We start from the raw sequence: 16,507 nt of genomic DNA on the forward strand, positions 1-16,507 counted from the left end.
AATATACTTGGTAGGCCTAAACCATTATACTTGCTTTTGCAATCTTTCCACCTAACTAAATACATTTTGTGTAATTTGACTTGTGATGTTGCAGTATTGAGAATATTGAATCTAAAACAACTATAATTGTCTTGTGCACAGTAGCATGCTATTCATAACTTTTTTTTAACATCTACACAACATGTTTGATAAGGAACCCTTAAATTCGTTGTTATAAATAATTCTGACCAAAATATGTAGCGAGCTGGCCATTGTGCGGTTGAAAAATAAACTCTCCTGGTGACAAAGTTTGGTGTCACTTAAAAACTTGAAAAATTATCTTAAATGACATACAGTTTGAAGCTGGGAATACATACACACACACACACACACACACACACACACACACACACACACACACACACACACACACACACACACACACACACACACACACAAACAGGTTGGTCTTTCTATAGTTGTGAGGATACTCATGGATATAATGCATTCCCTAGGCTGTTACCCAAACCTAAAGGTTTTATTTGTAAGTTTTCTCTGCTGCTGAACGTCATTATTTGCCAGGAGCAGGTGGTGGTGATGAGGGGGATAATGGTCACTTTCCAAAAGCTTCAGCCATTGTTGCATTTACAAGACATGAGATTAGAATACGCCCTCCCGGCAGCGCTACTTTTTTCGTTCTCTCATGCTGAATTGAGGGCAGGCTGGATGCTACATTGATTGACTGTTGCGAAATAGTATTAGGAGACGGGACGGGGCTAGCTTTTTAGCATGCTTACTTCAGTAGGAGAAAAGAAGTGGTAGAAATGGAAGCAAAACAGGAGTTAAAATTAGCATTTCCACGGCTAGAGACAGCTCTTGTCCAGTAAAGGAGCGAAGTTTGATGCTGAACTCGCAAAGTTTCTCCTAGACTGGTAAGTAAACAGCTGTTAATGCTAACATAGGCTATGAAGCAATATCAAAAACGTACATATGGCACCTATAACCATCACAAATAAATTCCTAACCCTAATTCTAACCTTAACCCTAAAACCAAGTGTTCACCCTCAAAAAGCAATATGCAGGTTAAAGTCACCACTGGGATATAAGAACAATTACTCTCCCACACACACAAAGAAAAACATGCAATTAATATGTGATAGGCTCACTTTTCATTTTGCAGGTTGAATGCAAACTGGCTCACTGACCATCAGTTTATTTACATTTTGGGGGTATCCAACCAACTATTCAAGATCAACATGTTGTAAGGAGGATGTGAGAAAATTACATTTGGCATGAATTATTCTGATTGATGCACACAAGCCAGGTTGAAGTTCTAGTGTTAATGTTGCAGTGGCCAGGTTAAATATATTGAAACAAGAGAATTTAAGGTAGTAAATGGGTTTACGCAAGGTTTGTTACAATTTTTTGGTCTTAGTAGTGATTTACATGGAACTATAGTGCCTGACTTGGTTCTTGTGTGAATGGCAATAATTATTAACCCAAAAGGAAAGTGTTGTGTGAGTGATCAAACATGGTTGAATACCTGTTCATTATCTATTGTCATACAAAGGGTTTGTTTGTGAAAGTCATTTAAAATGCTGTAGTTTCTTTCCAGTTATCAATAGGCGATGCAGATAGATTATCGTGGCTACACAGGCCCAACACTGGGGTACTGGAGCAAGTGCAGCAGCTGTTCCACTAGGCCACTCTATTAGCACCTTTTGGAAAGAGACTCCAGGCTCACCTGGCACTTATCCAGAATGGCTCTCTCACTGTCAGTGCTGAAAGAGTAGGGAAATGCAACAGAATTGTGCAACACATTTTGAAGTAGGAGGTACTATCTGGAACATGGATTTCACATGCACAAACAAGCTCTACAAGAACACATCTTGAGTGTACAAGCATTGGTCTCAGAGCATGCTAGTTTGTTTATATAGTGAGACGCTTTCACCCACTATCCTGCAAAAACCAATCTCCATGACTGGCAGGGCTTTACTGTTATACTGTTATTTTTCACATCTCATATTGCCTCCTTTCATTACACTCAAGTGTTAATTGTGTCAGCCAATTTACAAGACACTATTTTAGTTTCAGTTTGTTTTACAGGATGCCCTCTATTAATTCCACTGGCAGTCAGAATTGCATTCAAAACAAAGTCTAGTTAAAGTTATGTAGTATGATTTCTCAACTGCTTCTGCTTGCTGCCCTCAGAAAGATAGAACTGTTAAAACTGAACACACATCAGTATTTCCAGATGTTTATAAAAAGATCAGAAACAATTTTCTAGTTGCAGGTAGGATTCAGAACAGAACTGCAATATGATAGATGCATGAAATATTGTCTCTTAGGTCAGCTTTTAAATGCTCTTTCTAAACAAAACAGAAATTAAAATGTTTTCAAAGCAGATTCATTGTCCTGGTCTATATGCACACTAAAACTGTTTTTATTGAGCAACCTATATTATGAAAACAGGAAGAAGCTTTTAACTCTTAGATACTGAGTAAATCCTGCCTGAAGTATTGATGATAATATTGGTTATAATGTGAGTAGCATCTGCTGCAATTAGAAATGCCTATTTCAAAATATCCAAATATGGGAAACAGTTACATCTAATTGGTATGAGGGATACAAGAAGTTACTGTGGAGATTGTTCTGACAGAATGTTTTTATTCCTGTGGTGTGAACAATAAGGGATTAAGTTGCATCATTTACTGCAAAGGACATTTTTGGAACAACCTACATTTGGTCTGTGGCGATTCAGTAAAAAATCCTAAACAAACGTCAAGGCAAACAAAAGCATGTAGGGGACAAGTTATGATAGAAAATAATTAATGATTTTTATTTATCCTTAGACCCTGCATCCTCAGAGTTTACTAGTCCTTTATTATGAAAACTAACGCAAACTAGAGTATGTGCTCAATAGAGCGCAGACCTCTGCCAAGGCCAATGTCAAACAGCATACACCAGACTTCAGAGGAGAAAATGGAAATTGATAGTAAATGACCAGGATCTGCCCCAAAAATTTAATGGGTTCTTCCCTAGCCCATACCCCATCCCTCCACCAAGTTCGGTGGAAATCGGTTCGGTATTTTTTGCGTAATCCTGCTCACATAAACAATCAAACAAACCAACAAAAAAACAGACACAGGTGGTTACATAGCTTCCTTGGCAGAAGTAGTAAGTGAAATTGCTATAACAGATCACAATCTAAAATCAAAGCTGTTATAGTACAAGTGCAATCAGACATGGGTTAGTACCACAAAATGTTAAGTTTTCACCATTTTTTATGAGTTGCCCAGGACCCCATTTGCCATTTTGTGACATGTATGAAATGCCTCTGTCATAATTGTTCTGTATTTGATTCAGAAGTTTAGAAATGGTTGGCATTTGGTTATTTTGCATACAAATTCCTGTGAAGATGCTACACAGGATATTTTGATTGATTTTATTATAACAAATCATGCTGCCTTTCACTGATAAATAAATAATTATAACAATAAATAATAATAATTTTGAGGTGCATTATTCTTTTGAAGCCCTACTCCTGGGCTTTAACATTGTTAACAGCCAGTGTCAGGGCAGCAGAGAACCAGCCAATTTATATTTGGGAATCCCGGAGTAACCTGCTGTTTGTTTGTTTCCCAGCTGCTGGACAATTTTAAAAAAAACTACCAAAAGTCTGTATTTGGAGGTAACTTACTTCCATTTTTGGTTTTCAGTGTTGAAATAGCCATATGTGTGTTACCAGTGTCTTTACATAATGTGACCAGTGGCCATAGTGCCCCCACCAGAAATCCAATGGGATTACACAGCTATTGTCTTCCTAGTTAATATAACCCCTCAAAGCAATGATGGAAATGAAACCCTACCACATTCCCTTTTTCATCAAACCAGGAGAAGTGATATGAAAACAGTCTCAAGGGATATTCTAAACCCCTCATTTGCCTTAATTGATATAATGAATGGTGTGTGTTTTCAGCCTCCATAGTCTGATAATTGCCATTTTTAACACCCATCAATGGAATATGTGCGGTGGAATGATTGAAGACATTAGTGCTTTTGAGTGCAAATGTAGTTGACAGCAACAAGAAGGATTCCCTGTATTGTTAATTAGCTAACAGATGTTATAATAACATTTTATGTGGAATCAGTGAAATGTGTAATTCCTTCTTGAACCACGTTTTTATACACTAATTTGCTTTTCTGGGATTTTGGTTTTGTGCTTTCTTTGTCCATGTCAACATGTCTTGACTGAATGGAACAGATTATGAATTATATATAGATTATTATTAAATTGTGATATGGTGTGGACATGGGTAACTTTTTCAACATTTTTCCCTATTCTGTTTCTGACTAATGCCATTGTTTGTTATACATTTCAGTTCATATTTCCCATTGTTGTCAGTATTACTGATGCTTTACTGTATTACAGGACCAAAAGACGGCTGATAATCATTCTTCTTCTTGTCCTACAGGCTGGAGGATCAGACGAAAAAGCTTCACAAGGACATGAAGAAAAGCACTGAGGCTGATTTAGGTGTGTTCTGCCACCAACCTGTGTGTTACCGCCTGGTGTGCCATTGATCTCCACTTGTTCACGAACATACTTGATGTTGTTTGTCAGGTTTTTTCAGGGCTACAAAGACGTCCGGTTTTTTATCGTGCTTCAACTCTCTGAACAACTTGACAAATGAGACGAGAGCACAAGCCTCCACCTTAATATTCTTTTATAGGTTTTTCTAGGTTATCATAGTGTTCGTGTTTTGGATTTATGAGTGTATCTTTTTGTGCAATGTTCAGTTAGGGCTCGATTTGTCTACCATCATCTGCCTTCATTTAGTAATGCATTTGTCGGCCACAGAAGCCATATTTACTCTACTTTTTATTTGCTTATTTGTTGGCTTTGGAGTTGTGTATTTGGGAAGTAGCAGTAGACATGGCCTGTGGTATGTAGTCAGTTGTGGGGGTGGAGGAGCGGGGATGGATGGTGGAGAGAGAGGCTTCTTCATTTCCTCTCGTTTGTGCTCTGGAATATGGATGTCTGCATCATCAAAGTGTCATAGCTGTCAGGCCCTCATTATCATTAATGGTTGCCATCTGTCGCACAGGTCCCGTCTCCACCTACTGCTACTAAACAAAGAACTGGACCTACTCTGCATGTCAGCATTACATTTAAGACACTGCTTTCTATATCGGCCATCATTTATCAAGTCAATGGTGGCGATATGCAAAACTCTATTGAACTTGCAGACAATTAGCTGATAAAGGATGATAATATCTTTTAAAGGGCTGTTGCTGGTCAAAATTCCAATTAGGCTAAGTAAGAAAGTGGTCTGGGTAACTGTGATTTTCATAATTTGAAATTGTTCATCTTTTGTCAGGCCCAGGTGATTACAAGGGACATGAGTTCAAGTTATTTGCACACTACTAATACAAATAATAAAATTACTACCCTCAGGTGACCTTTTGATTTCCATGACCTTATAATCGACATGTCTCTCAGTCATGTCAAGCAAGGTCAAATCGAGCAATTTGTTACTTGTCAAAAACAGAGATGCAGAAATGCCACACCACAATAATTGATTGGTTGAAAATTCGTCTTGAGAGACTCGCACGTGAGTGTGAAAAGAGACCAATGACTGTTCCAGATCTTCATGAAGCCCATTTTCACCACAGCCTCTCCTGTCATCTTGTGTCTTCCCAGTACAGCTCATTTATTTTGACAGTGAAGCCATAATCTGATATGTGCTCTGTGTCTAAACAAAGTGGCATGAGTGCAAATTAACAGTAATTGGTGCTGTCACTGTAGAAACATTGCAAATATTCTGGGTGCTCTGGTGAACATTCAGCACGGCAGGCAGCCCCACCACCCCCTCAGATTTTACAATGGGGGCAGCACTGTGCCATTCTACTTTTGCTCTTTATTTCTTTGCCAAAAACTCACTTTTGAAGACCCTACCACATGCAAACACATATACTGATGAAACACTTAAAGCTTTAGTGTAATCCACAGAACTTGTCCCTATGGTTTAAGAAAAATTTTAAAAATCTTGCTTTGAATTTGATTAGAATGTGTAGATGAGGACATCTACAGTAAGTTTTAAAAGTATCCTCTGCTTTGTGTATGTGCCTGCCAGCCATGTCCAAAGCAGCGGTGAAGATCTCTGCAGACCTGCTGAGTAACCCGCTGTGTGAGCAGGACCAGGCCTTCCTGGAGTCCATGACTGCCTTAGATACAGCAATGAGAAGGATGGACTCCTTCAACCAGGAGAAGGTAAGACTTGTTCCCACAGTCTTCCACACTTACAATATTTAGTGTGCTATCTAACTCTTTTTCTGTCATTTTTTTTTACTTTGTTGTCTTGGCACTTACCATTGGTTTTAGATTAGTATCAGGGGAAATGTCTTTCCTCAGACATACAAAGTAGGCAAATAGAGTTTTTGTTGAAAATGCATGTTTTCATATTTGTCAATATTGTACAGTCTGTGGACTGAAAACTATCCGTATGTCTTTCCTTCTGCTGTTTTTGAAAAGCATCTGTGGCATCATCCTCTATAAGCTCAAGCTACTGGTTATCAGCTGTGGAAATTGATGCATTTGTGACTCACTGGTGTCTAAAATAACAAAATATGCCCTACCACAAAATTCACTGAAGTTACTCTATTCATAGCCTGTGTACTGGAGAAATAAATTGTATTGCTTGCATTACTTATTGAAATCAACATTTGGCTAAATTTCAACACTTTTGTTTTACATTGATGGTTCATACTATATAGTCTTGAAAGGTTGCAGCAAAAAGTTAAACGTTTCCTCCTTCATGCAGAAGAGCAGCTGCAACCAGCTTGAATTTATAATACTTACAAGACTTTTCAAATCCCTCCAGCAGCAGTACATTTCTCTTGGTAACACTTGGTGAGACAACAAGCAGGGAATCACCAAAGTTTCAGACCATGCCAACAGACTCACCTGCGGTCTGCCAGGCAGACCCAAACTGACATTGCCATCCATAAAATATGGACCATCACGTCCTTCGCCTATTTTTCCTACCTTGTTGTGTTTTTTGTTTTTTGTTTTTTTTGTGTATTTTTATATTTATAGTATTTGTTGGTATGTAGTGTGTTTCTTGTAATGTTTGTGCTTTTCACTCCTGTATGTTTTGTCCTCAGGGGCAACCGTAGATATGCAGCATTTTTTTTGCAGAACTGTAAGCCATACAGCATACTCTTGCCTGCTCTCTCATAGCTGTACTTTGTGAAGATCTCTTCTTTGGCTGTCAGGCCTCTTCAGATTATTTGCGGGGTGCACTTCAGTTTTTGATTAGAATCATTGCCACAGGTAGTTATAATGTGAATCATAGTGGCACCGCATGTGTGCATCCTCAAGGCAGTACGGTGAAGGGTAGACTTTTAAAGAGGGAAAAAATACAGGAGAGAACACAGGAGATCACACTAAGGCATATACCGATTGACTTTTTTCCATCTGGGTTTTCTTGACTCATTGCCCTGCTGTTAGGTGTTCTGGGCTTTTCACATTTGTTGCCTTAAAATATTCCCCTTTCTTTTCACATTCTGTTGTGAACCAGAATGATTTCATAACCCTTTCCACAACAACAATCTAACAAGGTTGAGAAAATAAATACCTTTTGTAAAAAGTGGATCATTTTATCATTCAATGGTAAAATTGTATTGTAGTATCTCAGAAATGGCACACCATCTAGAAAATGAAAATATTAGGTTGAGAAGAGTTGATTTATATTTTCTGTGGAACCTCATGAAATGGACTCTGTGTCCATACTACAACCCAAGCTCTCATAGAAGTCTTTTGGAGGTCCTTTTTTAAAATGAGCAAATTGCCAATCTAAGTAGCGCAAGTTGGTGAATACTTATGGTGAATATTCTCTGTGCATCACAAAGTAAGTTTCAAGGGCACGTATTTTACGTATTTTAGACGTAATGCCCTGTCAGGAACTTTTTATCTAATTTCATAGAAAACAACTCAAATGTCACACAAAATAAGAAGATTATTGTATTGCATATAAAATATACTTAACGTGTAAGAAGGTGTTTAAGCAACTATATTATAGAAGTCACTTTTGTCTCTTTCCTTTCTTCTTCAGCTTTAACATACCAGTCTTTCAGACTGGCATTGCTCACAGCTCATCAAATTTTACATGAGCCATTTTGAGTGACCAGACAAAGTAGAATGTGGGTTGGACTGAGCGTGTGGGTTTGTGACCCTGGGTGCGTATGTTCCAGGACTTGGCTTGGTTGAGTGCCCAGGAGAGCACTCCTGCCAATTTGACTGTTTTCAGGATAGAGCAAGTTTTACATTCTTTAGATTTTATACAATATCAAATTTGGGGTTTTTTTCCCATTTACACTGTCTTTGAATTTGGAACTGAAGAAAATGTTTAACTAGTGCTGCCACGCACACTTGACAGTCAATCAATATGTTGGGTACTCTAAATCCACCTTTTCTTTCCATGTCATTTGAAGACCATAGTTTAAAGGTTGACTCCTCCAGCATCGAAGTCTTTTCCTTTTTCCTCCTGGTTAAAATTGTAACCTTTTAACTCAGGTCAGGCTCTCCTCAATACCATAAACTCAGTCATCTCTAATTTTAATGATTTTTTAGTTTCACATTTGAAGTAGTCTCTAGTAGCAAAAGAAGCAACTTGTCCATATAGTGTATAGTAGTGGATCCATTTACTGGCTCCATGTTGTGTATTTTTCCTGTTTGGCTCTGTGACTGGGATGTGTTTGACAGTGATTCAGCCAGGCACTCTGATTTCAGCATAGTTCCTCACTTGTGGAGGACAACAGCCACCAACTGTATTGACGTGGTTGTACTTTTTTTTTTTAACACACTTTGATCAAGAGTGGATTTTGACAGCTAGGTCTCACCTGATTTTCTGTGCACTCTTTCAGTCTTACTAAATAAAAATCCTTGCCTTAACACAATGTTCAGTTCCAGGTTTGGGCTGGGCTGTGTGGCTACTTTTGTAGAATGTCTTAAAATGAGCTAAAGGCAAAATAGTGAGTGTGAGCACTTTTTGGTCAGTCTGCAATGTGGAATATCACCTCAGGTTTGCTAGGTGTTTCAAATCCAGCACAGCTCACCCAAACACTACTCGAGCTTCTCCCTTCAAGCTGACTGTTGATTCTGACGGCACCAACAGCAAACCCTATTGCTCCAGCAAAACAGACACAAAAGCATCCACCCTTTGCTCTTCTTCGTGTTGAGACGAGATGTTCTGCCGCAGGGCTCGCAAGTGAGAAAGCCAGCAGATAAAACGTGCAGCGATAATGAAGGCAGCAGTGGCCCAGGTCTGTGTGTTTATTTCTGGGGCTGAGGAGGGCGCACAGCCCCGGCGGCACACTGCTGCCGAAGCTGAGCCCCAGTGTAGATGGCGGCAGCGCAGTAGAGGATGCTCCGTTTGGAGGGATATTGATTTCCTCTGCGATCTGTGTGTATTTTTGGGAGGCCTGTGTGCCGGGATGGCCTCTGCCCCGTGACTCACTGATGGAGACTGCTGCTTGAGCGCCGGCCTCAGGCTCTGCAGGGCCTCCAAGGAATAGCTCTGCCCCCCCTCTCTGTGGGAAGGGGCAGAGGGTAGAGGGCACCAGCATGCTTAAGCAAATCTGCCGCTGTTGTTCTCCCTTCTTACTGCATGCTCTCACCTTAGAAGCAGCAGCGCAGCTCAAGTCGAGAAAGGGGGGATGGTGTGAATATGTAAAACAAAGAAAACGTGAATTCCCATGTACTTATTTGTTATTGGTTCTCTGTTTTCCCCTCAAACCACAATCAACCATTTTGTACTTGGAAATCTGCCCGTGTGAAGCAGTGAGTGTTGCTGTATGTACTCATAGATGGTCAGGGCATTTTTACAAAGCACAGCTGCGATCTTGCTTCCTTGTTGTTGTGTGATTGACTGTCCTTTCAATAGTGAGTGAACATATGATTAGTGGAGCTGCTCACTGTTCTCATGCAGCTGTCACTTTACATCTCACTGCTTTAAATTCTCCTTCACTGCTTTTAGCATTTGCTCTTCACTTGATTCGATTGTCTGGTTAACTTAGCATTCTGTTATGATAGGAGATCTAGTAGTAAAAGTCATTTTGAATCTGCAATGTAAATGACGCTGGAAACTTTATTAATTGTGCGGCAACTTCTGTCAATGAGACTTGGTGCCGGGGCTGGAGGCCTCAAGATGAGATGTTCATTTACTTCCATTTAACACCCCCCTTCCCCTCCTTCCCTCCCCTGTCGGTTCTGGCAACCAGAAAGAGAATGCAGGAAAATATAAACTGTTATTGTTAAAATGTTTGTTTGCAAAGAACTTTCATCTTGTAAGGCAGCCCACCCTCCACAGGATTTGAAATCAGTTGGGCTTTGCTTTCATGTCCGTCCCCTGACAGTTCCATCCTTTTGTATCGCAAGCTCAATGAATATTCAGGGGTTTCTCCTCGGGGCTTGTGTACAATAAAAGAGTCAACGTCATGAAAGTTTCTTTGCAAGCCCCCCCCCCCCCTTTTTTTTTTTTTTTGTTGATGTTTGTGCAGTGGCATTACTTTGCAGCTAATGAGCAAGAGATGTAGAAGCTATTTTATTTCAAGTATAATTTTGATGTAACTCAATTTGACACTGAGTATCAATTCATAATGTGGCTTCCCTAATTTAGAGGTGCTTATTACTTAACAATTGACATTTAACAATTAAGAACAATTAACAATTTTTCTTTTTATAACAGGTCAACCAGATCCAGAAGACTGTTATCGATCCTCTGAAAAAGTAAGTGCCCGTCTTGATTTCTCATACTTTTTTGTTACTACTGTATTTTAGGTTGGCTTTAAATGGTCGCGATACCAGACCAAGGTCATAGTTTTTGTCAATAAGTTTAACATTTGTGTGGTCTAGCAGAAAGGTGGAATTTTTCACATAGGTCGATACAGTAGACAGAAGAATTTAGATGCATTGCAAATTCACAGGAAAGTATTGTAAAGTTCAGTTCAGTTTAGTTCAGTTTTTTGGCTGGATGTTCCTGATGTTGTAAAAAGTGTGTTGGGGGAAGTACAGCTGCAGCGCATGACCACAGGAAGGCCTGCAGTGTAGTAATACAGATTGTAAAAATGAACTAGGGAGTGAGTGGTGCTGCTGTGGTGGTAGTGTGTCTGGAAGAATGTTTATTTGGTTTTCATTCCTAATACTCGCCCCCATTTGAGAAGGCAGTGAGTGCTATTCCATTCCTTAAACCTCAATTTTTCTAACATGCGCGCACACTCACTCACACACACACACACACACACAGACACACACACACACACACACACACAGACACACACAGACACAGACACACACACACACACAGACACAGACACACACACACAGACACACACAGACACACACATACAGACACACACACACACACACAGTGTGCACATGCAAAGCAGAGGTACTGAAGGGAGTGGTTGGACTATCCCACCCGTCTTCCGGAGTGCTTGTTAAGGTTTTGCTTCCTCCACTTGGCTCCTCCCAGGAGATTAAACATATGCTCTGTAAGACTGCATGTGCATATGTTTCTGTTGCAAGTTTATGTTGAACTCTCTCCCCCATAAACTTATCATTTTTTTAAGTAACTAATGTGAAGAGATTCCTGTATAAAACATGAATAAGTTGGGTCAGTGTCTGTGTGTGAGTGTGTTAATCCCTCTCTTCGTCGTGTGCACTGGTGGCGGAGCAATGACAGGATGGAATGGTTCTAATTTCCTCTTCCTGGTGGGCGGCAGGCGGACGTGTGGGCAGGCTCAGAATATGGCAAAGGGCCCAGCTTCCTGGGCCCAGAGCTGTGGATTGGTTGAGGAGGAGAGCTGTCTCAGGACAGTGCACACTCTCACACAAACATACATACAGATACACAAACACCAACCCAGATTTAGGAGGGGGCACGGTCTCACAAAGATGGTATTTTAGACCATAAAGTCAGGCATTTACATGATTCTGAAATAGAGCAGAGGAAGAAAGTTCATAAACGAGTTTTAAAGCCAAGCTAAACTGACCTCATCATTAACTTTTTCCCTCCTTAAAAACACAGCACTATTAATTATTAGTTTATCAAAGTGTCTTCTATAGAAAACTGAGACACAAAAGCTACTATACTTTAAAGCTTCCATTAAGATTCCATTAGTCCTTCACTAATGAATATTTTTCATTTACTTAGTCTAAAAAATACTCTATCAGTGACCTTGTGTCATTGTAAAGAAAATTAGAGAAAGAATGTTAATGTTAATGGAAGACCTTGAATGGATTGTGTGCTTATGTGTGTAGGTATGTGTGTTCGGTACGTGATTGAAGTGTCCCATGTGTGAATGCTATTTAAGATTTTGGCATCCATCCTTAATATTTAATACGGTAAAATTTACAGTAAACACACGAAAAACAGGTACCCCCCACCCCCTACCTCCCGTGTCTCTTTCTCTCTCTTAGGCCCAGATGTGAATTTCTTCCACTCAGTGGGGTCACTGAGTGACATCACTGTGTTTATGTTAGGGGAGGGGAGTGCGTGGGCATTGAGGAATTTGTATTATCTAGGCCTCCTAACCTAGCCCTTTCTGCTCTGTTGCTGTTTTGGGTGAGACAGAAGTCAAGCCTGTTTTGAGACCTCTGCCCTGGGTTGAGCTATGACTGGAAAAGGCCACCTTAACCCCTCTCAATCAGAGGAAGACCTTAACCCTGGACCAGGTTGTGAGGCCTAGAACTGACTATTGTATTTGGCCTTAGCTGTTGGTCTGGTGCAGTTTTAGGGTGGGGGCGGCGACTGAATTTGAATTCATTTTGTTGTTCAATTTTGAATCAAAATGTTTAGTTTTTTTTTTTTTTTTTTTTTGTACCCACAATGTTTTTATGAAGTTATCTATCTTTTTTCCCGTCTTATCTGGTGTTTCATGTATCCAGGCTGAGTGAGTTGTCTGTGTTTTGATCAACAAAGTGCAAGGCAAGTTGCAGCAGATCAAACTCCTTACGGCTTCTGCTGAGACAAAGGGGGTTGAGCTAGCATGTATGTCACACACACACACACGCATTCCCATGGCCCACTGCTCTTAAGCCAGTTATACGATAGGTGGTTATTTTAAATTCACAGCAAGCATATATTTGAGCAAAACCTGCCACGTGCTGTAAACTTGTCTGACACTTTTAAGTCTTCCTCTAAGAGTGTGACACATTGGAGGTGGTTTTAGCACATAAACAATTCCCTTTCCCATATTTTAGTGGTTTGCTGTGTGTGTTTTGCAGTAGTGGGTTATGTGACGGTGATAGTCAAGAGGGACAGCCAGCCTCCTAGACTGAGGGTGTCTAGACCAGACTTGGGCTTGGCTGACGGGTCAGACTGGCCTGTCTGTGGATTGGCAGCAGCTCATAAACACACTCTCTGGTCCAGATGCTATTTCCGTCCAGCCAGTTCACCACACCCTGACCTGTCACATGGACAGTGGTGTGCCCTTGGCCCCCGTGCAGCTCTCAACCAGCGTAAGACCTCATTCAGGCGAGGCTGACCGCAAATGCAGACCCAGCTGGCTGACCGGTAGTTGTTCAGCCAACGCCAGGACATCAAGGGAAATGTCCGATGTCTGGACAGTTTTAGACCAAAGTATCATTAAAAACGATGTATAGTCACCTTCAACCGTGGCCATATTCTGTTGCATATTCTCATGTGGGAGCCTTTGACACATCTGTGTCACTGTTACTTCTGGACACGGAGAGACCTGAATCTAACAGTGACATATCAGCAGCCAGCATGGAAGAGACAGGAATGAGTTAACAAACAATAGGCTTTGTGTCTAGCTCTTCCTCCTTCTTACGCACCAGGAGAGCAGTGGCCCATAAGTCTCTCGGTGTGTTGAAACATGGCAGCTGCTGGCAGTGTCGTCCCACTTTAGAGCAGTACACCATTGTGGTGTGTCATGAGGAAATTTCATCGTTCTGTCAGGTGAAGTATGCAGGTGAGAATGTGATCGGCCATTGTGTCGTCTTGAAGCTGGTTTGCCTCTGTGTTGTCATCAGCCAATAGGATCGTGCTGGAGAGCAGTCATGCCTAGAGGGCAGTTACATAATCCCTTGGCACTTCAAGTATGTGTACACTGGAGCAGATAGTAGACGTGAGGATCAGCATCCACCCCTGCCATAAACTGGGCCAAAGTGGTATTTTATAAATAGTGGTAGAGCGTGGGCCGTGGGGCTGGGCTGAACTGAGCTCTGTGATGTCACTCAAATGCTACAAGACCGCTCCTTGCTTAACTTCCTGTCAAAAACAATCCCTGCTTGTCTGAGACTGAGCCTCATTTCGCATCACTTTCTAATCCCCCCTCCTGCCCTCTGGTAAGGTGCATGGGCAGACACAGCCGTAATCTAGGATTTTCGCAATCAATCCACAGGTTGTCAGGTTGTCCCTCATCTGCTGCACGGAGCAGGGCAAGGGTTGGCATGGTGAGGAACGTAAATCATGAAGCCCACACATTTTGTGGCTAGTAACACCATAGGCAGAGACGCACCTAATAAACTATAGTAGTAGTGTGCCAACACACTTGATGAACTGCTTTAAATGAGTCATTCAAAAAAGCTCAATCTCACTCTTCATTACAATTGTTTTTATTACTGACTCACATGTAGCAGAAACCTGTGTGAATAATCTTGTGGCCTGCTTTTTGAAAACACTGTCACTGGTTTGTGTTTACATGTTAGAAAGGCCAAAAAAAACGGTTTTCTTAATTGTCGTCTTGCTTAGTTTGCTTTACTGTTATTTTGTCAAAGACTGCTGGGATTTTAATAACCGCTTTCTGGTGTCTTATTTTTCATTCATTCTCACTGGTATTATCCGTTGTAAATCCTTTGTCTTTTCTAGAACTAATGAAAAACCGAACATAACTACCTCAGTTTAAAGAAATAATGTTGGGCATTTACTGCATACTGGATATTAATGCTGCAGAAATTTGAGGATACTTTATCTTGTAGTTCAGATCTTATCGACCATCCTAATATGTTAACTTTAATTTCTATATTTTTTATTGAATATTACTATGTTGAATATTTACCATATTACAGTATTCTGCTTCCAATTAAAAGCAGCCACAAAACCAGTGCAACAAGTCCCAGGATGAAGCTCAGACTCCTGTTGCTAAGTTACAGATGAATATTTTCCTATTTTTAGTGCTGAGGACTAGGATTCTCATTGCAAGAATATATTTTCGTTCGGAATATGATAATTGTCACAAAATGAATTGTTTCATGCCATTTTGAACTACAGTAATTAGATAATAGATTAGAGGAAGCTTAATGCAGAGCTGTCCTCAGGGGTTTGAGAGTACCTCTACAATAAGATGTTGAGGAGAGGGATTTTATTAATTCATAATGACTTCTATTAAGATGGGATGCAATGCGTAATGCATGTCAACAAATTTCATAGAGCAAGGGAAGCTGTTTTAATGATTTCTGTCATTTTATTTTCTATGATAATTTTTTTCCTAACCATTTGAGTACTCTGGTGTGTATGTCTTGGTATTTTGTGTTTCCATGCATGCACACTTGTGCATGTGTTCTGTTTAGTGTCGTACTGTGTGTGTCAGATATGTGTAAGGTTGACTGTACCTGTCTTGCAGGTACAGTGGCGTCTTTCCCAGCCTCAACATGGCAGTGAAACGTCGGGAACAGGCACTGCAGGACTACAAACGGCTGCAGTCCAAAGTGGAGAAGTATGAAGAAAAAGAAAAAACTGGGCCCGTTATGGTCAAACTACATCAGGTACTGTGGTTTAAAGCTTACATTACTGCACATGTTTGTCCACTCAAATGCTCCCTCTATCTGCAGAAGAGCAAAGTTCACTTACTCTTACATGTTGTTCATATTGTGAATTGAACGCAATAAGTGGAAAAATACAAATGCTGACTGGATATGAACAAAAATAGTTGAGCACATGCATACTGTACATGTGCACTCCTTCACCCACGCAAGCTACCAGGCTCTCAAGTAGTGCCTTTTCAAAAAGGCATTGCTGCGCATCTACAGGCACGTAATTGAGAATTGTAGACACACACATACGCACACACACCATGAGGCCACTACAGAGGCACACACATTCACAGATAGCGATGCAGTGCTGCCTATGCTATTGCCTCTAACACGTCCTCACATGGCAAGCCACCCACACACACTGAGAAAAGCACTGTCAGGGGAACAAAGCCTTGAAAAGGCCCCTACATCCCTGCCCTTTGAATCCCTGTGCACTTAAAGAAATGATCCTGACAAAACACTCGTATGCTACTTAAACTGGCAAGAAAACTAAATAAGGTGAAGAGACCATACCATTATGCAGCAGATAAACAATATGCTGTAGTTTGAATATAGCAACCCCCCTTCCCCTTAATAAAAATTCTCACCCTCTCACACATATTCATTGTACATTCCATAACTCCATGCCTACAGTAGACTACCCACTAATACATTCACACACAGATCAGTGGTGCTGGAGTCCACTCA

The 16,507-nt window shown here is 40.6% G+C and overlaps 1 protein-coding gene across 2 annotated transcripts in view; it reads left to right on the forward strand.

Annotated features, from left to right (window-relative positions):
• Positions 1-16,507, forward strand: part of bin3 (bridging integrator 3) — a 30,782-nt gene that overhangs the window by 9,554 nt on the left and 4,721 nt on the right. For both annotated transcript variants that reach the window (XM_040154349.1, XM_040154350.1), the window contains exons 4-7: positions 4,455-4,516; positions 6,117-6,253; positions 10,731-10,771; positions 15,631-15,772. In XM_040154349.1, coding sequence (XP_040010283.1) covers positions 4,455-4,516; positions 6,117-6,253; positions 10,731-10,771; positions 15,631-15,772 — 382 coding nt within the window. The remainder of the gene's footprint in view (positions 1-4,454; positions 4,517-6,116; positions 6,254-10,730; positions 10,772-15,630; positions 15,773-16,507) is intronic.

This window comes from Xiphias gladius, chromosome 19, assembly GCF_016859285.1.
Source record: "Xiphias gladius isolate SHS-SW01 ecotype Sanya breed wild chromosome 19, ASM1685928v1, whole genome shotgun sequence".
Taxonomy (NCBI): domain Eukaryota; kingdom Metazoa; phylum Chordata; class Actinopteri; order Istiophoriformes; family Xiphiidae; genus Xiphias; species Xiphias gladius.